Raw genomic sequence first — 20,229 nt, forward strand, 5'->3', positions numbered from 1 at the left:
TTTGTGTTCATTTTCTTTAAGGACCTAGAGAAATTAAAATGAAAGTTATAAGCTTCTGTTGGAAAAAATAAGAATGATCAATGTGAACCAGTAAGCTGTTTTGTCTGAGGAAGATGCCAGTTTCACAAAACTCGCCACTCTTATTCATATGCCTTTAAAGGAGAGGTTGGGGATGGGTGCTGGTAAGCACCTATTCATTATCAGTCTACAAGCACACAAAACAGGATTTTACAAGTTATTCAGGTTTTGTTTTTGTTTTTTGTTTGTTTTTAACTGGAGGGTGACTGTGGGGTGGGAGAGGAAGGGAGGGAAGGAGGGAGAGAGAGAGAGAGAGAGAGAGAGAGACAGAAAGAGAGAGAGAGGGAGGGAGGGAGGGAGAGAGAATACAATATTCAGAACTTGGTGTATTTGGAAAATCTTTTCTTAAAACCTAGCTGCTGAGACTACGATCTCCTCAAAGTTGCTCTCTAGGTGTTAGGCTGAAACTAGGAGGCGCTGAAAACCTAAGGCGGAAAATTTACAACTTGATCAGCCCCAGCCACACACCAAAAACCTGCTACTGTTGCGAACATATGTTCTGGATTAAGTTAAGCAAATGGCTCTCGTTTTCGCGGGGTTGAAAGTTGATCACAAAAACTTAAATCCGAGGGAGTCTTGCTTTGGTTGGAGCTCCAGATCCTCAAACACTTACAAATCCCTTTCAACTCTCGAATAAAATACCCGTTTACTTAAAAGATTTCCCGCATTTGTTGCATTTCAGTATGATCCCAGTTTACAACCTTACATGAATTAAAGACTATTAGGTATTAATTTCTTGAAACCCATATGAAAAGGCTATGCCATATCTAAAATTGACTTCTAAGTTGAAAATTGGTGTGCATTTTTTTCCAGCTGATTTTGATTCTATTAATAGAGTGCTGCATAGACAAACTCCAAGTCTTTAAAATGAATGGATCCCATATTTTTCCTCTTTCTTTTTTACACTTTCCCATCTCCCCTTCATCCAATATGTAGAATTTATCTTAATGCCTTTTTAAAGTTTCAAGCACCAGAAGACCAGGTTGTTAATTTTTTCACAGCATGAAACAAAATGGAGAGTGTTACTCAAGCCTTTAATTATGTCAAAAAATGAAAGTGCTTCTTTTACTCAGAGTAAACTAGCTGTCTTTTCACACTTCACTACAGTTGTCCTGCAGTCTCCCTTCCCTCACACCAGTTTGGAGTCTAGTTCCTACAAACTGCAAAAGTGCTATACAAGTTAAAAACTAATGTTCCATTCTCAATGCTAATAACAAGATTTGCTTGGTAGAAACTGGAGCGACTCTTCTTGATATCAATCGGCTGAAGGGTTTTTTCTCCCATCTTTTTTGAAGGTTATGATGCTCACCTGGCAGATTTTAGCCAAAACTGTCATATTGAAATTTCACATTAGTACTTATACCTCATTTTCCTCTTAAAGGGTCTTGGAAAATGTTGGGGAGATTATTGATATCCAAGAAACCAAATAAAGAAATCTGTTCCTTGATAAGATATGAAATACACACTTTTCTTTGACTAAATAGGCAGTGTACATGTGACATTGACAAACGACCGAAGGGCGAGCAAAGTCATTTAGAGAGACTTTGAAGGGTTACGGGGGCGGGAGGGAGAGAACGCAGTGGGAAGGATTTCACGATCCTATATCAGAAAAGGAAAAAACTCCGATTAAAGTAAAAGTTATCTTCGAACTGGAAAATTGTTTTGTTTTTAATCATTTTAAATTAACATGCTCTCCCGATTAACCAAAATTTGGATAATTATAGCAAAGAATCTCCGCTAGAATGTTCGGTATATTTGGAATTATTTGAGAGAAAAGAAGCTTCACCAACTTCCTTTCTCGATCTCTTCACGGGGCAAATACCAGTATGCTGATACTGTAATATCTACTGAAGTGAAGGCATGTCTGGTTCTTACTGAAACATTCATTCCCCTGTCTGGGACTCAGGAATAAAATTTCTCTTTTTGAATAACATATTCCTAAGAAAATAATTGAACAAGCAGAGGTAAGGAAGAGGATCTTCATTCCGCCCTCCAATCCCCAAGAGAAGTAAAATCTCCAAGCAGAAAAGAGATTCAAGGAAGCTTGCAGTCACAGTAGCTTGAGAAGGAATTTCGGAATGATTTACCTGTATAACCCCAAAGACATTCGTTCACCCTTATCGTTAGAAAAACACAATAACCAGATACCGAACGATTCATCTTCTCATTCCTCCATTTTCCTTTTTAAAATTTACCTCTCCCTCCAGTAATCTCAAATATCTAAAACAATTATTTCATTACTGGAGAGGAAGAACTATACCGGATGGAATAAAATGTCACCAAACAGTTTTCCTAACTTGTCCTGTGCTAAAGTGATCTGATTGTGACTAAATCATCTGAAGAGTGCAGTTGGATCGTGCTAAGCGATCTAGTCTTAGCCTCCCAAGTATTACAGTTTACTATTCAACAGGTTCGACTTACTGTCCAGAAAACTATAAGCTGCCTGAGCTGCAGACTTGAACCTTATTAGCTATTGCAGGGAATCAACCATTTAAATGGGAGGGTCGCACCCAGGGCTAAAATAGCTCCTGTCTTGGCTGAGTACCGAGCAGTTAGAATGAAACAATTTTAGGCATTTGTGAACAACAAAAGGAGTGATTTTCAAAACCCTGAAGTTTCTCCCCCAAATATAGGCAAATTCTTCTTTGGAAAGAATCCTGGGTTAGGAGGTGGGGTAGAGGTGAAGAGTGAGATAAGGAGGAAACAGTTAGATGGGGAAACATTTGAGTGTGATGAAGTAGAAGAAAAAGTGCCTGGTTTTTAGCCATTACACTAAATCTGGGCAGAAACTTGAAAAGAGAAAATAATAAAAACATTTTTGTTACTAAATAAGCCATAAGACAATAATATTTTATAGTAAAATTTCATCCAAACCAGGAAAAACTTCAAAAATTATCACTTTCATAAACGCCTTGTTTGCATTAATATTTCCAATCAGTTCACTAAAGAGCTGTATTAGAACATTAGAATATCGAGTCAATTTTAGAAGTTTAGTGTTCGCAAAAGTTTTATTTCACAGAAGCTAGTTGGATTAAGGAAGCAAAGTTCTGTTCCCTGACTTTTCCTAGTAAAGTTTTGCGACAAAATTAGCATGAAATACTTTTGAACAATCAACTAGTTTGCCACGGTTAGGAGTTCTGTGGTTGTCTCACCTATCTAAGTTTTTCTTTTTGTCCACAAAGTAGGTACAAGGGGGAGGGAGTGCTGAAGTGAATTAGGGGTGGAGAATTGGGAGTGGAGTGAGGAATGGTTAGGGAGAGTCTAGACTTACTGAAGGCACACCAAAGGAAACCAGATCCGATAGAACAAGGTGCGGTTTATTTTATTTGAAATCCTTTAAAACTAATACTGTCTTAGAAGTAGCAAAGCAACTCAGGTGTTGCCAGGGCGACGGTGATATGATTGAAGATAAGGCTATGATCTTCCTTTTGTATGTTTTACATAAATCGAACTGAAACAGGATTGGAAAAAAAAAAAGAAATGAGTAGTTAAAGAAGTGCAGGAAAGACAACTTGGGGCTTGGGTAGAAGAAAAAGTAGGGAATTGAAGTAAATACTTCAACTTTTTGGTGCTGTCAAGTAAGTTCCTGTCAGGCTCTTTAGCGCTGTTGGGCTCAAACCTCCGAGCCTCCTCTCCAGGGTCTGTAATTAACAAGCTGTCTATGAGCACCAGAGCTCATCAGACAGCTTTGGCCAAGAGCAAATCCGCTTTGCAACAGGACAGGTGGACTTGGAGGTGCGTCTTTGGAAAAATAATTCATTTTGGGATTCTCTGGCAAGTGAGACCCGGTGACAAGGGAGAAAGTGCTCACAGCCCACATTTCTAAATTAGACGGCTTCGAGTGACGTTAAATAATAGTAGAGAGGAAAATTTCCTCAAAGAAAAGTTGCAGTACCCTAGAGCTAGGAAAATAACCGAGAAAGGCAATGTTTTGACCAAGTGATCAAAGTAGAGAGGAGATGTGTAGACAGAGGAAACAAGTCAGGGAAGCGATTTCTAAAGGCTGGCATAATACGGTGTTGGGGGAAATCTCACATTAAAGAGGACTAAGAAATGCCACCCACAAATAAAGAGGATTTGAAACTGAATATAGATTTAGAAGCAGAATTTCGCAAGGGATAAGGTAGGGGAGAAGTGAGGGACAGGTAGAATCGAGACTGGGAGTTAGGAAACTAAGTTCCTAGGGCTTCAAGGCAAAGCATAAGAAAGTGAACTAAGGACTGGGCGCTGTCCATGGTACTGGGGAGGGAGGGTTGTCTTGGCTTGATTTCACTTTCTCCAAATTGAGTTCAGAAAAGGCGATATTAAAAAAAAAAAAGGAGGGTTTTTAGGATTGAAATCAGCTTCTTCTCCTCCTCGCCCGGCCCTATAAGTAAATATTATTTTTATAAGTTTTACAGTTTAGAAGCCATGCCCATGAGAGCTTGCCTTTCTTATTCCTTCCATCCTAGTCAACTTTAATAGTTTTCTAATTACATGATCAGCAATTCTTGATGATCATACAAATCTAAGTGGGGGTGCAGAGAGGAAGAAGAGAGGTGCAATTTTAGAATCTAAGGAATTACAAAAGAATTTAGCAAAGTCATAATTTTGTGTGAAATATAGTCACAGCACAATTTATCTCTTAAACAGCACAATTATTTATATTTAGACTAAGCATGTTATTTTAAATGTCGATTAAATTTTCTCTAAACTACTCTCCAAAATCCCCGTTGGTAATCGAATTCCTAACTACTACTGTTGTTCTGTTCTAAGGGTAAAAAGAGTAAAGACAATGATTTAATTTTTTCAAGTATGCAAAAATTATAACACATACAATTATTCTCAAGGATGATTATTCGTTGAGAATGACTACAATTTTACTATCACTACTAAAAAAAGACATACTAAAAATGCACTTCCTTTTCTAAAAGAATTTGTTTCTGGCAAAAAAAGAGATAGATTATAGAATCCTTTCAAAATATAAGGGAGGGAAATTAATTGTACTATATCACAAATACCTAATAAGTGAATTAGCCTCCCCACTGGCCCCAAACCACTTTTTAAAGGGGATGACACATCTTGAAAATGTTCCACATAGCACGTTGCTATTTATCCCAAACACAGTTAAAAGGATCAATCTTAATTGAATTAATCAGGAAAATCTTGCTTATCTCTGGGAACTAGAATTCATGTTAAAATGAAGGAAAAAGGACAAGAATTCAAACAGCTGGCACAATGATCAGCAACTGGCAGCATCTCATTTGATATTTGATATCAAGCACTAGATCAATATTTGTAAGATCAATGCAATTTTAATGGTTTTCTTTCAAAACTGTATGAAAGCCAAAACGTTGCATTGATGTGCTGGGGCTATTTTTAGAGCTGGTTATTCTAGGGGATGATATCAAGTAATTTGCTGAAGCAAAGAAAAAAAACCCCAATGATATTTTTTTTTATTTGATAACTCCTGATTAGCTAAGTTCCCAGAGAAGGTGTGAAACTGAACTGGAGAAAAGCCATTTATTTAACTGTGCTCAGGGAAAAAAAGCCTCGAAGAAGTCATTTGGAGGTATGAGAAGATGGACTGACTTAGAGATACTTTTTCCAGACACAAGAGGATTAGGTGGCACTTGAGCAAAAAGAAATGGAATGATAAAAGAAGAAAACCCAGGCCTTTGGGGTGCAGGGTCAATCCCCTCATGCACAGAATTTAGTGGAAAATAATACAGATTTTTCTGTCTCCCTCCAAAAACAGCCATCTAAGATATTGTGTGTGTGTGTGTGTGTGTATTTCCATTAGTGTTCTTATGTAGGACAAAAGCAGAGGGGAAAAAGTAGCTATATTTACCTTGTAAACATTCTGTCAGTTTTTCCATAAAGACTTATACGTTAAAAAAAGAGAGAATGGCTCAATTTCATATTTTAACTAAGAAATAAATAGGTAGGTACAAAGAATCTGCTGATTTATACACTGTTCCCTCCCCAACAATTCATTAAATTTGTTTAAACATTAACTCAATTTTTTTTTATTTTACAGGTACATTTTGAAGCAATTTTCACCCAGAGGAGTGAAAGACCTCACACCAAACTCCCTCCCATTTATTGGGAGGTGAAAGGAATGGGCTAGAGTGGTATTAGTAGATGATCAAAAACAAATACACAGAGAGGTGAGATATCATGTTCTGGCATGGAGGTCGTAAAAAGCAGAGGCTTAACTTTCTCAGAATTAGAGAAAAGACATTTCTGAGTTTTCTTTGAACAAAAACTTTGGTCAGTTTGAAAGAGATCAAGACTTTCTTCCTTCTCCCCCTCACCCCCCCCCTTTTAATTTAATAAGAGCTCACAATCCCATAGAACTTTTAAGGTGCACAAATGGTTTCTTTCAACAGCTCTGTGAGATAGTGCAACTATTATCCCCAAGAGTAAACTGAGGCTCAGAGAGAGTGGCTCACCTGAAGTCAAACAGGTACTGGGTCATCTTAACTACAAGCACCGGTGAGTGCTTTTTCTCCCTTATGAGGCTGCCTTCTCTAAAAATAATAGGGATGGTGTAGGGAATTTCAGATCCTTTATCCAAAGTTCTTTCATCTTCATATAGAGACTGAAATACTTCACAACTACACAACTTTTTAATTTTTTTTCAATTTGTCATTGGCAATCAATTGGTTGATGCATAAACTACTGACGAAAAATTAGGATGCCATACTATTTGAAGTAAAAGGCAATACACCAATGTTGCTAAATGAAATTAACGTACACACTCTTTTTTGGTAAATGTGATAAATGCATTATGAAAGAAAAAGTGAATTCTCCAAAGACTAAAAGTAATGCATATCTTCTAGGATTTCACTAACATAATAAAAATAGTCACCCTTTGTGTGAGCCTTTATGTGTTGGCTATTGTAATCCAAAATTGGCAGATCGCCTACAAATAAAAATATCAGTAGTTCAAATAGCTTTGTTTAAAAATGAAACAAAGCCAATTGCACACACACTCTCTCATTTTCTATATACAGAAACTTTAAAGGTATTTATGAAGCAAGGGGACTCTTTTGGTACTCTGATACAGTATATTTTGGTGAATTGAAAATGATAGAACATGCAATTATTTTACAGTCAAAAATCTTATTACTAAAACGTTTAGCTTGTTTATATATGTTGACAATATATATTCATAAAAATGCATGTATTTTGTTGTAATGTATACACATATGGATACGTATCCACAGATATCAACACGAATAGGAAAAGATATGCCACATACATACAAGGGTCTATGTGATGATAGGGCAATTAAATACCCTCTCCAACTCCTCCAATTCTTCTCCATTTAAAATAAGGAATGAAGCTTTAGGTTCGGTTATAACAATCTTAGGATGACTTTTTGTTTACCCATATTTTGAAAAGGAATTTTTCCTCTGTAGACACGAAGTACAGTATTTCTAATGTACAATTTCAGTAGTGCATTGCTGTGCTTCTTAAGCCACTTTGAAGTGATGCTAGTGGCTCTAAGATCCAAATCTACATGTTAATCTCTGGTTTTTCCTTCAAACAGAATCCAGTTACAAAGAGCTTGGAAAGATTTTGAATCTATTCAAGAGAGGAAAACTCTTAAATTTTCTGAGGAGTAAAAACTCCCCAAGAAACTTCATATAGCTTCTTAGATTTTGCTTAGCATACGTGATAAAACATTGATTGTCACAGTTTGGTGACCCATGAAATTTGGGGGTTAGTTTTCTCTTCAGACCAGAGCATATAATTATGCAAATAAAGAGCTGTCACTGATCTAGTGAAATACTCACAAACACATGCAATCTGAAATTGGACAGAAAAGTGAAAATGGTTGTTCGTGATACGATGGTACCATGGATTATTTTTTGTTTTGTTTTGTTTTGTTTTTGGCAAGTTTCTTACCGAGTTCCTTATTGAAGGTGCACAATATGTAAACTCTAAAGGTATACCTATGACTAGTGAATGTATGTGTGCTTATGTGTGTGTTAATAGTTATCTTTTCAAGTTCCTTGCAGTATTACAGTGGGATGCAAAGTACAGTGCAGCTTTATTTTTACAGTTTCCCAGGAATCCCAATATAATTCCCTAAGAAAATTCAGAAAGAGCATGGAAGGAAAAATATACAAAACCTTTATAGATTTAGACCCAGAAAAATCTAGATTAAGTCAAAATTTCTCTTTTTAAAGTGATTTACATGGGGGGGGAAGATATACTGGTTAAAATGTGACTGCTCAACTTTGTTGGTGCAAAAAGGGGACTTAATTCTCTCCCATCTAGCATTTACCAACAACTATGTAGTATTTGGACATTTAAATCTTTATGGTTCTTTATGATTTGTATTCCTCTAAGGCTTTTGTGCCAGAAATTAACAAGAGTTCTTCACATCTAATCTTGTTCTTTGACACTGGGGTCTCCCAATCAGAGATACCATTCTACAGACTGTTGCATAATTTCAGATGTCATGGAGAGTCCCACTGATGAAATCTGAGAAGGCTCATATCAGACCACTCACTGCTAAAGACATCACTACATAAAAGATCAGTGGTGTGAAACTTTAAAAACATCGATCCAAATGAATCAATTAAATCAACATTCATCCCTCCTAAGTGTGTGGTTTAAGACTATCATTGCCACGTTTTTACATTACATAGATTTCAGTATAAACGGTGGAACGCTTTGATGGCTACTTCTATTCTTAAATCACTGTTAATCGACTTTGTGTTATTTTCCTCTTTTCCACGTTTTCTACTCAGTGTACATTCTTTACTTTCAATACAGTGTATGACACCTGCATTGCTTTAAATATAAAACCATCTAACAAACCTAGGTAGGGTGACTTTAAGTCCTGAGAAGTGTTGATTAAAACTCCTTCCCAGACTCAAACTGATCTTTTTGGAGATTAACAGAAAATTAGCTAAAAGGAAGAGGAACAATTCAAGAGACTCCCATTCAGTCACCCTATACAAGGAAGGAAGGGAAAAAAGGAAGGAAGGAAGGAAGGAGGAAAGGAGGGAGGGAGAGAAGGAATGAAGGAAAGAAGGAAGGAAGGAAGGAGGAAGGAAGGAAGGAAAGGAAAGGAAAGGAAGGAAGGAAGGAAGGAAGAAGGAAGGAAAGGAAAGGAAAGGAAAGGAAAGGAAAGGAAAGGAAAGGAAAGGAAAGGAAAGGAAAGGAAAAGAAGAAGAAGAAAGAAGGAGGAAGGGAGGGAAGGAGGAAATTATTTCATTTGTAAAGTGAATAACTCCCAAGGTTTTTTGTTATTACACATTCCTAATAAATCATAATACTAATAATAACCACCATTATTAACTTTTCTTTTGCCATCCATTTACATTCAACAATAAGCACTTTTCATGCATTTGATTAAAGAAGCCTTCTTCATAGGTGTGGGGAAACTTTTTGAGAAATATTGAGAATTTAGTCTAATTTAGAATAGTGTTTTTCATCTTTTGGGATTATTAGATGAATTAAGGAAAGTGCAGCAGTTTGCCCAGAAAAACTTCAACAGAATCAGCAGACATCCATCTGACTGGCTTGGAACATTGGATATTCCATCGAATACCAAGAAACGTTGTCTCTTCAGTGACCTCATCTAACATCCATTAACGATAATCACTAATATTACCAACACTAATAAAAATAATATATCTTGCTACATGGAGTCTTCCCTGGAGAGTTATAGAGATTATCCAAGCAAAAGCAGCAAAATACAAAAAATACAAATGCATAGAAGTACTACATAATATTAGGTGTGATTTTATATCATAACATTAATTTTTTAACTTTTTTTCTATCAATCCCAAAGATATTTTCAGTGCATACAGTAAACCAACTAACCACATTTAGAAGTTCTGGATCATTGGGAGGCCCCCTTCCTCCCCCACATGCAGCCCCCACAAATTCTTTTCAAGAGGAATGCAGAAATTTGTATGCAAACAGCAAGTAATATAAAAAGCAGATCAGTATATTGCTTTTAAATCCCCAGATATTTAAACTACATAAGATACTTTAGTTATACAAAACTATATACTCATTAAAAATGTCTTGTGAAGGCTCCAGAGCAAATCATTACTGATTTTAGTTACCAATTCAACAATTTGTGCGCATGTGTAATGTGTATACACACATGTATGTATGTATGTATTTCAGTTTTTGGTTTATTAACCTCTACAGAGATATTGAATAAGTAAGCAGAGCATAAGGAATCTACCACTGAACATGGAGGGGGAACCCCTTTATTTAAAAACCACAAGTAGAAATATGTAATTCATAGGCAATCCCCTTGCTTTACAGCTCTTTGTATAAGCAATTGTACAGCTGAGGTCAGGGTATGAGAAACCTGAGGAAGGGGTAGTTAACACAATTAGAGGCATATTTGTATTTCCACTAAAAACTCAAAAGATGTACTGAACTTCAGAGTTAGGCACTCTAAGAGAATCACAAAACCATTGTACGCTTTCTCAGTTTTAACACACAGGATCTAACAGCTCCTATTTTTCCATGGCCGAGCATATAACTAATGATATAAAGACCACATTTTAAGTTAAAAACCCCTCCCATTTAAACCTCCAGTTAACAAAACCCAAACAAGGGAAGACTTAAGAGCTGGAATCAACTCCTTGGCCCAGGCAGGTGGGCTAGAATTACTAGGGTTGTAGATTCGAGATTAAAGAGGTGAACAATATTATCACATTTATACCACAAACTCATAATCAACAAGTTAGGAAGTTTAGTCAGTTCAGATGCCTTGTTTCCTCTTCAGGTCTCTAACCCAGACCTACTTAAGGAAGCAAAAGTTTTCAAATAGCTTTCCATAGGTATTGAAACAAATCCCAACAACCCAAAGGTTTTACAGCCTTCAAGGCAATTATACAGTGATTGACTCCAGTTACAAGTCAAAAGGAAGGTGAGAATGAAGAAGAGCAGGACGAGTGATTAGGATGACACACTGACAGAGAGCTATTACTCTTCCCTAATTTGGCTGCAGGAGCTTTTAGAATTTAGCACCCCACAAGCTTTATTTAAGAAAAAAAGATAAAATTACAGGTTTCTGTGAACATTTTCATATGTTGAAAAAGTAACACAGTTCAAAACATTTAAAAATATATTCAGTTTATATTAACTTTTAAAATCATCTCACTGAAGGATGTCACCACTTTCTGGAGTTCTTCCAATATTTCTAAAAACTGGAAAGTATTAGATTAAAAGGTTCAATATCACAGACCAATGTGTTGGACACTGTTGGGCAGTGTATTTTGAAGCTACACAGCAGTTGGATAAAACACCGTTTTGATTCCCCCCCCAACTACCCCCCTTTTGTCTTTGCTCTAATAACATCAGAGGATATGCAGACATGACCACTGAAGAAAAGATCACTTTAATTTGCCATCATCAAAACCATAAGAATTAATTAGTGTACATGCATTCCAGGCACTGTATCAGACATTAGCAGTTTCAAAACTTGCTGATATGAGCACATGATGTACAAATGCTTATTATGAGGTGAATGATTTCAACTGATTTTCTGACCAGCCAATCCTATGACATTTTTGGTGCATTTCATGATGTCATCAAATAAGACAAATATCTCCGTAGTAGTAAATTTTTTTAAAGGTGACAAAATATTAAATTCATCCTTCATCTATCATAAATAGAACCTTCACAAGGTAATGGAGTTTTTTTTACAACAATTATAAACTCAACATGTTACAATGTAATATTTGAATCAAAATTATCAGAAAAATCATGACTTATTTTAGCTCTGATATTTCACAGTGTTGTAGAGATTTCGACTGGATCTGATTACAGAGCAACTGGAATTTTAGAGGAGATCTTCAAAAGCAAGTGGAGAGCTAAAAATATTACTATTGGACCAAGAAGAGAAAATCTTTTATTCCAATTCTTCACTTTTCAGTCAGAACAATATTCTTTAACTCTAAGTAGAGTAAAAGAATAGTGTTGGCCTGACTTAGACCTATAAAAGGAAAAGACTTGAGTGCACAGATTAATTTTTTTGATGCTATCCAAAAATTCCTGTCTCAAAAAAAGTCAGATTCATCTGTTCCATAAAAGTTCAAAATAAACTATTTGTTTTAGGATTAAAAACTTCCAACAAGATGAAGTTTTAAAAGTGAAACTTCAGTGCACAACCTAAATTCGAATTCAATTAAATCATTATTATATCTTAACAGGTTTCATGTGAAAATGGGAAACAAAAAGTGCATATATGTACACATACATACAGACATACATACATACACACAAAATACACCCCAAGGGATTATTCATTCGTTTTGGTTTACTTTTCCAAATTTCCTCTTTTCCTTATTTCTCTGTCTAGACTTGATTTAATTTTTATTTTCAAGTCCAGAGTTCTTCTAGTAGAATGAAATGGATTTAGGAATTGATAGATCTTCAACCAGTTTTCTCTAGTCTCTTAAGGAAAAATAGATTTTTAATGTTTTTAATGAGGGCATAGTTCACATTTTAAAATCTACATAATGCAAAGCATTTGCGCTATTAATTTAAAGAGATTAAGTCATCCCCAAAGTAAAACCACTAACATGTTGTCAACAATATTTGAAGTTATTATACATGGAGAAAAATCTACCGAAAATTTTAAGTTTGTAAAATAATGGTTGCTCCTGTTCAAAAGAAAAAAAGTGATGTATGTATGTATGTGTATGTATATATATATATGTATATATTTTCCCCCAAAGCAGCAGAAAATAATGCAGGCGATAGGACCATGAAGAAACTATTAAGCTCTGCCTTCAACTCGGTGCAGGGCTATGTCAGGGCAATTAGAGCTGCACCACGCTACACTGTGCAGTACCGCTGTCAGCCTTAATCTGCGCACTGATGGGCAGCACGAAATCCAAGCTACAGCCCACAGGAAGCACAACCAGTGAACCCATATTGCTTTGACAGTTGCACTCATCTAGAAATAATGCAAAACGCTATTTAGATGTATACATCACGACCCTGTGCTCTGGGAAGAAAACAATCTAATGAGGGGCTGGGAGTCTGCTTGCCGAAAATAAGTAGTTAAGGGATGCCTGTGCGAGCTCTCGGGTGTGTTTGCGGGTGTGTACATGTGTATGCATGGCTGTGTGTGGTTGTGTGTCCTTTCTCTTTCTCTCACTCCTCCTAAACCTCTTCGTGTTTTATCCTGTGGGAGCGCCGAGTGAGAGCTGCTTTGAGTGAACTGTTCTTTGCTTCGGAAGCTTCCGTAAAGAATTTGAAAATAGATGGGAGACTCTTCCACGAAGTGAGCTCGTGACGTTCAGTACCTGCAAGACAAACAGATTTTGGTTACGGTCAGTTCCCCTCGTATGAATTCACAAAGAAAGGGAAAGATAAAAGCCACCAACGAGTGGCTCGGGGCCGGGGAGCGGGCAGCCCCAGCGCCGGTGGCGGGCTGGCAAAGGAGCCCACCCCGGAGGAGGCGTCGTGTTCACCCTCCCGGCGCCCAGCGGGTTACGTACTTAGGGCCAAAGCGGCTCGGAGTTGCCTCCCCCTAATCCCCGCCGGCAGCTGGGAGCCCCCTAGCTCCCCTCCCCCAGCAGCGGCCGAAGAGCAGGCCCTCCCGGGGTTGGCACCTCCCTCCTCACCCGCCCCTTCCCAACTGCCCGCCCTGTCACGGGAGGAGAGACCACCCGGAAAAGGAGGTCAGGGTTTCTGAACACCGACGAAATCCTACATACTTCAGGGTCCCGCAAACCTCCCCTTTGGCATGGGGGTGGCTGGGGAAGGATTGAACCTTCAAAGCCGAGACCCGCCCCACCCCCACAAAAAGCACAAATTCCTGAGGATTCGGTCCATTGGTCCTCCCGGGGAGATGAATTACAGTTTCCACCAAAATGAGGGTCTCGGAGGGGCCAGTGCGGAGGAGCCTGGGGGAGCTGTTTGAGACTGGGCGCAGAGGAGGGGAAAAGGACCCTGACACACCCGAGGGCGGCTCCTGCGCTGCTGCTGCTCCCGATGCTCCGGCCGGTCGGTCCACCCGCAAGGGCTAGGCCCCCGGCTTCCCCTCAGTTCCTCTGACCCCGATGGAAGGTGGGTCGAGGATGGGGGCAGGACGGCCCTTCACCCCGACCCGCCCCCTCAGGCCAATCAAGCGGCGAGGCGGGAAGGGAAACTCCCCGGCTGGTTGGAAACCTCCCACCTCAGCTTGGGCTCCACGGCCACCGCCCGCCGCCGTTTGTTTGGGGGCTGGTTTCTCCGGCAGGCGGGAACCAGATTCCCTCCGCCCTCCCTAAAGCACTAGATGTATTCCCGTGCTTCCCAAGAGGAGAAAAACGACGGTTCTCGCTCGTCCCGGGAGAAAAAGGGCTGTTCTTGCCCGTTCCGGAGCCCGGCTACTGAGGGGACTCCCACCCGAGCTCCGTCTGTTCTCTTTTGCACTAAGTACGGGCTGTATAGCAAGGAAAGCTGGACGGAGAGAGCTGGCTCTCCAGGAGACCACACCTCGGCGTGTACTCAAGAGATTGTATTAACAGTTTATTCACGGGGTCAAGTTTTTAGGAATGTGTTCTCCCTACCCGCCACTAAACCACCTAGTCTTCTTTTCTTTCGTTTTTGTTTGTTTGTTTGTTTTTGTTTTTGTTTTTAAACAAGCTCTGTTTACATCCGAGTGTACCTCAACTTAGGAAACGCGTATTTGTCTGTCATGACTTAAGGGTTGTTTTCTTTTTTTTTGCCTTTTAAAAAAAATTACAGCTCCCTCTTCTCTTTAGCTTTAAATTAGGTACGAGTCATAATATATAGCATTTTTCCAATCACATGCACCATGAGCCAAACATAGGAAAGAAATATTATTGATCTAGGAAAGTGCTTTTATCAAGATTCTCACCTGATAAAATTCATGTAATTTTGGTGGATTACACTAATTTATCTACATCATCTTCAGAAGCCCCAGAACTACTTGACAAATTTGTTTTATTAAAAAAATAAAAATAATAATTAAAAACATTCTCCCATAGAGATGACGAGCTTTGAAAGAGTTTAAATCTCTTCCTAGATAACCCAATTATGCAGAGATGCTGCCTGGAAGTCTCCAGATTCAGGGCCTCTGTTTGATACTTTAACATTGTTAATGATAATTCTTTAGTCTGTAATAGTAGGTCATTGCTATGGTTACTCTACAATGGTGCAACACTTTGCTTTCCCCTTCAGCTATTCGCTGAGACCGGGTAACCACATTTGTTGCCTAGCAACAGTTTTGTGACAGTATCACAATCTGGGAGTTACAACAATAAGGATGTGATGGCTTCGGTTGGCCAGAGAGCAGAAAGCTACAGTCTGTGTATATGACTTAGCTGTGGGAGTTAGGCCCTACTGGAACAAGCATAGCGCGGAAAACCTTAACTTTACAGGTATCTACACAAAGACTCTATAACCTACTCCCCACCTCTGGACAATTCCCATAATGAACTTGAATTGGAACTGAGAACCCCTTCTTACACTCCCAGGTAACTTCAAAAAATATTTACCAACACCAGAGTATACTAATCTATAATCAAGAGCACTTCTGGATTTGCCTGCTCATTTTGGGCAAATCTCTACATTGTCAATGGGCTGGAGGCCACTAAATCATGGATACTTATCCAGTCAAATCCAGATGTACCTGATTGAATTTGGGCAAACTATAAATAAATCATATAAATTTGTCCGCCTTTTTTCCTATTGTATCTGAAAATTGAACTGACCAAAAGCCTTCTCTGGCATGATTACAGAATATATGTGTGTATGTAAGTATGTATATGAAATTATGTATGTGTGTATGTATATATGTCACACACACATAATGCATTTGCCCATCATATGTCAATTTTAGCACTATTCCTGGGCAGACTGAGCTTTTCCCAAACCAAGGCAGTTCTGCATACACCTAATTTTAACACAGGACATAACCAGAAGTGTCTGGCTTCTGGATTGGTCTACAAAACACCTATGTCTCTATGTCTATATTTCTATAGCGCCCATCATCTTAGCTCCATTCACATTACACATTGTTTCAGACAACTGAACAATTAACTTCTGTTCTAGGTCTTGATTTAGATGAATACGTACCACAATAGCAGCTACTAATTGCATTTACCATACTAAAAGATTTTATAATCTATTATATTTTTTTTCCCTCTTTGTGAAAGCTCATTCTTAAATTAGTATGGGGGGGAGGGGGGAATCCCAAACACAATAAGCTAAAGAAAATAGATGTTAATTGTCTTCTTCCTTTCCTATTTCCCTTCTCTTAGCTACATTTGGTATTTTTTTTCTATAGGGATCACACTTACACCCACTAGTGTTACCAAGACTATGATCAATTTGTGAGCTTTCTTAGAGCCATCCTTCTATACCTCCTCCCCTTGAAAACCAATTCAAGCTATGAATCTAGAGGGACCTAACAAGTCAATGATCTAAAGCAATTTTAACTCCCTCTTTATTTTTTCTTTCCTAGTGACAATTTTTCTGAAGGATGGACAATTTCCCTGGTGATAAAATCACTACAAAGGCTGTTTAGTTTGAGATTATGATGACTCTTTGCTTGATTAGTACTGTGCTGAAAAGACACAAGCCCCTTAGATAGCTGAGTGTCTGCACTGGTCCTCAACATTTACTTTTGCAATTTAAGGGTATAAAGAATGAGAATTTGTGTTTCTGTCAGAGGCAGGGAAATTGCTAGGAGTAGAGGAAATAAGCAAGATGAATCTAGAAGTGACACTGAATTACATTGAGTATAGGATGATTCTCATTAATGGAATGATAACGTGAAGATGTATAGAGGGAATGGAGAAAGTTGTTTCTTTTCCTTTTTTGGCATTGGCTTTTTTATTTAATAGAAAATTAATAGGTACATAATTCTGCCTTCATGGGCTGCATGTGTACATGTTTCAAGAACATGTATTTTTGAAAGCACTTTAGAAAATGAAGGCAGAATTTCAATGAAAATATTTGCATTTGAATACCATAAAGGAAGAAAAATAAAATGCTCTTTGTACTGACATGAAAATTTTAAAACAAAACATGAGTCTGCCAATTGGAAATATTAACAAATGAAAACTTCTTATATCTGCTTTCCAGGAAAACTAGGGAAGTTAGCAACCAAAATTTAAGTTTCATTGTAAATACTTAAACATCATACTTTGAAATTCAAAAATATTCCCTAAATAGGTGATGATATAAGGTAGAATGTTCAAACTAAACAAAAGACTGGTAATTTACTAATATGGACCAATGATTTGAGAGATAAATGGGAAACCCTGTCTTATCAGTTAACTGAGAAAATGTATACTGAAGATCAGGAGGGCTAATTCTTGTTCCATCACTATCTTATCCACATCCACTAAAAGCTTCTTTATTTAAAGACTAATATTACTCCCCATCTACCCACCTGATGTTTCCCCTAATTCCAATGGGCCTCCCACTTAGGAGGAAAAGAAGGGTTCTTCCACCATGGATAGATAACTCCTGAGCCCCCTATTGTCTTCCTTTACCCTTTCAGTTTGACATTTGGGCTGATTTGTCTTCTTGTTTCACAGTTTATTTATCTACAAAATCAGGTTAGCCACACAACATAAAATGAAGATCTATTTCTTTAAAAATTTAATGAACACAGGCAACTAAAAACTCGCCTTAACCATTACTTTATTTTTTCTACCCACAATTATAAGTGAGGAGAAAAAAATATGTTTTTCATTTTACTTCATAAGTAGTACTCCTTGGTAAAGGTATAGTTAACAGTAAAACAAAGAAAAATAAAAATGGGAAGAAAAAAAAGGGATACAACCTCACTTGATCAGTTTGGTTTTTTCCTTTTTAGTCTTTATTTATTTATCTATTTTAATTAATTATCCACTTTTAGAACAGTTTTGAATTCCTAGGAGGAGCAAAAATAAATATTTATTAATTTGAGGGAAAAGTTTGTTTTTAAAGCCCCAAATCCCAGTCTGTGGAGCTTGAGGGGATATAAACTTACAGCTTTTGTCTCTTCTGTCCCATTCACTGTTGGGATAGGTAAAATCAGGAATTAGATGAAATCTGGTAAGAATGGACTGTATTTCTGCTCCCAGGGGAGTACTGTGGGACCTAACCCACTTCATGTCCTCTGGGCTCTAGCAACATCTGGATAGTTCCTTTTCTATATAGTAGAGCCTGTGGCAGTCCTGGCTCCTCTAATCCATGTCAGGGAAGCAATAGCCTCTCAGTCCAATGCTAACAATGCTGGTCAATTTGCAAGAATATCTCAATTTCTACTATATGGCTAGTTTTGGTTTAAAATTTTGAAAGTACATGAAATGGGCATGATGCTAAAGAAATTTTCAACACTTTAAGAAAAAAAATAATGAATCTATAATTCTATAAGATAACAATAGATAAAATGCATAATTTTTCTTGAAATTAGCTAGAAACTACAGATAACATAAACAAAATGAAAACTGAGATCAAACCAGATAAAAACATTTTCATATTTTAGAAAAATTCTGATGACTGAGAATAGTATGGAGAGTTGAATACTTAAAAAATAAAGAAATTATATGAGCTAGGGGCTTTACTATTTATATATGAATTAGCATATCCTTCTCCTCTTTCTGTGATTGCTTTCCAAGCTTGTCACATTCCTTCCATTCTTTTTGATACTTGGATTTTTGCAGGCATAAACTAACCCAAACTCAACTACTAAGTAGCCAAGATCCTGATGCTTACTCCCAATGCCTCTAACAGTATCTCATGAAGTAGTCAGGTTCTTGAAAAGTTGTGTTTGAATTTTTGCAAATGATACTTGCCAATATTCTTCACTTCATAAGAGAAGTGAAGACTCCTTTTGTATTTTAGTAGAAAATAATCAGTCTTTTTTCATTTTCTTTTATTTAATCTAAATTTTATATAGCAAATTTGTTTGAAGTAAGGCATGCCCATGAAGTGTCAGGAGCAGATGTACCATCACCATAGAAATGATCTAGAGAACGGTATTGGTTAGAAGTAATTTGCCACTCTCAATGCACAAGTATGGATCCTGCCTACAAGCAGCAAGTCCTCAATGGTTTATGCCATGGTTACAGAAATCAAGAAGGTGGGGCATTTAGTGAGTGAGGATGGAAGGACAGCAGTTCCTGACAGAGGGCAGAATACACAAGAAGAGAGAACCTAGGTCTTTAGGCTGGTTGTCATAATAGTGTGACTACAGAATTGTGTTGGAATGAAAGAGCTAAGTGAGACCTCATCAGAGAACAGTTTGAATTTGGAATGTCTAGCTACTTTTGTGGCTTTTCTTTACATCTATTTTATGTCATGTGTCTCAGGAAATGATCAATTATAGGAAGAAAAAAAGAGCTTTTCAACATAGTTGTTGATATTGATAAAAAGTGGTATGGGAATTCTTAGGAAAAATGTAATAAACCAAATCAGTGTGTGTGATATATTGTCACGGGCTTCCGAAGCCTCGTGACTACGCTCGGGGTTCCCCCCAAGCCCCAGGCCTCTGCCTAAGCAAAGGGCCTGATCTCGCGGACAATGTACGGGGCGGGAGCCGAACAAGATGGTGAATGACTCCGTTTATTATTTCAGCAAGCAGCACATTTATACCTTTAGTGACGTAGGTACACTCTTTGGTTACGTGGGTGAAAGACAGGTAAAGCTAATACACCTGGGTCCTAGGACCGCCCTGACTCCGCCTACTCTCCTCCCCCTCTCCTCCCACACTACCCAAAGCTCCCTGCGGGCAGGCAGTCCAGGCAAAGACCGGAAACTCCACGTGGTCAGGCAGCCAGAAGTTCCACATGCTCTGCCAGAGAGCCGGAAGTTCCACGTGGTCAGGCAGGTCCGACCTGGAATCGCTAGGGAGGCAACAAAGGCGAGACCCCTCCTCCTGGCTCCACCCACATCCCAAAGCCCTGAGTCTATCTCAGCAGGCCCCTGGGCCTGGAGGTCTGAGGAGAGCAGGGCTCAGCTCTAACTCAGCCCGTAACAATATATAATATTTTTTCCTGGTGGAATTATTTAATAAACATAGATAGTTATCAATTATTTTAGAAAATGACAAAGAACATTTAATATTTTCAAAGTATCTGCTGCTGCAAAATAAACAGATAGCTCTATTTAGATAGCTATTCAACCAATTAATCAACACACAAGTAGTTAATATGTACATTTTCACTG

General features: G+C 38.0%; 1 protein-coding gene across 13 annotated transcripts in view; it reads right to left on the reverse strand.

Moving 5' to 3' along the window:
• Positions 1 to 11,426: 11,426 nt before the first annotated feature.
• FAM172A (family with sequence similarity 172 member A) overlaps positions 11,427 to 20,229 on the reverse strand; it is a 527,455-nt gene continuing 518,652 nt past the window's right edge. For all 13 annotated transcript variants that reach the window (XM_036768382.1, XM_036768410.1, XM_036768414.1 and 10 more), the window contains one exon: positions 11,427 to 13,361. In XM_036768382.1, the coding sequence (XP_036624277.1) occupies positions 13,219 to 13,361 (143 nt within the window). In that variant the 3' untranslated portion in view covers positions 11,427 to 13,218. The remainder of the gene's footprint in view (positions 13,362 to 20,229) is intronic.

This window comes from Trichosurus vulpecula, chromosome 1, assembly GCF_011100635.1.
Source record: "Trichosurus vulpecula isolate mTriVul1 chromosome 1, mTriVul1.pri, whole genome shotgun sequence".
In the NCBI taxonomy this organism is placed as follows: domain Eukaryota; kingdom Metazoa; phylum Chordata; class Mammalia; order Diprotodontia; family Phalangeridae; genus Trichosurus; species Trichosurus vulpecula.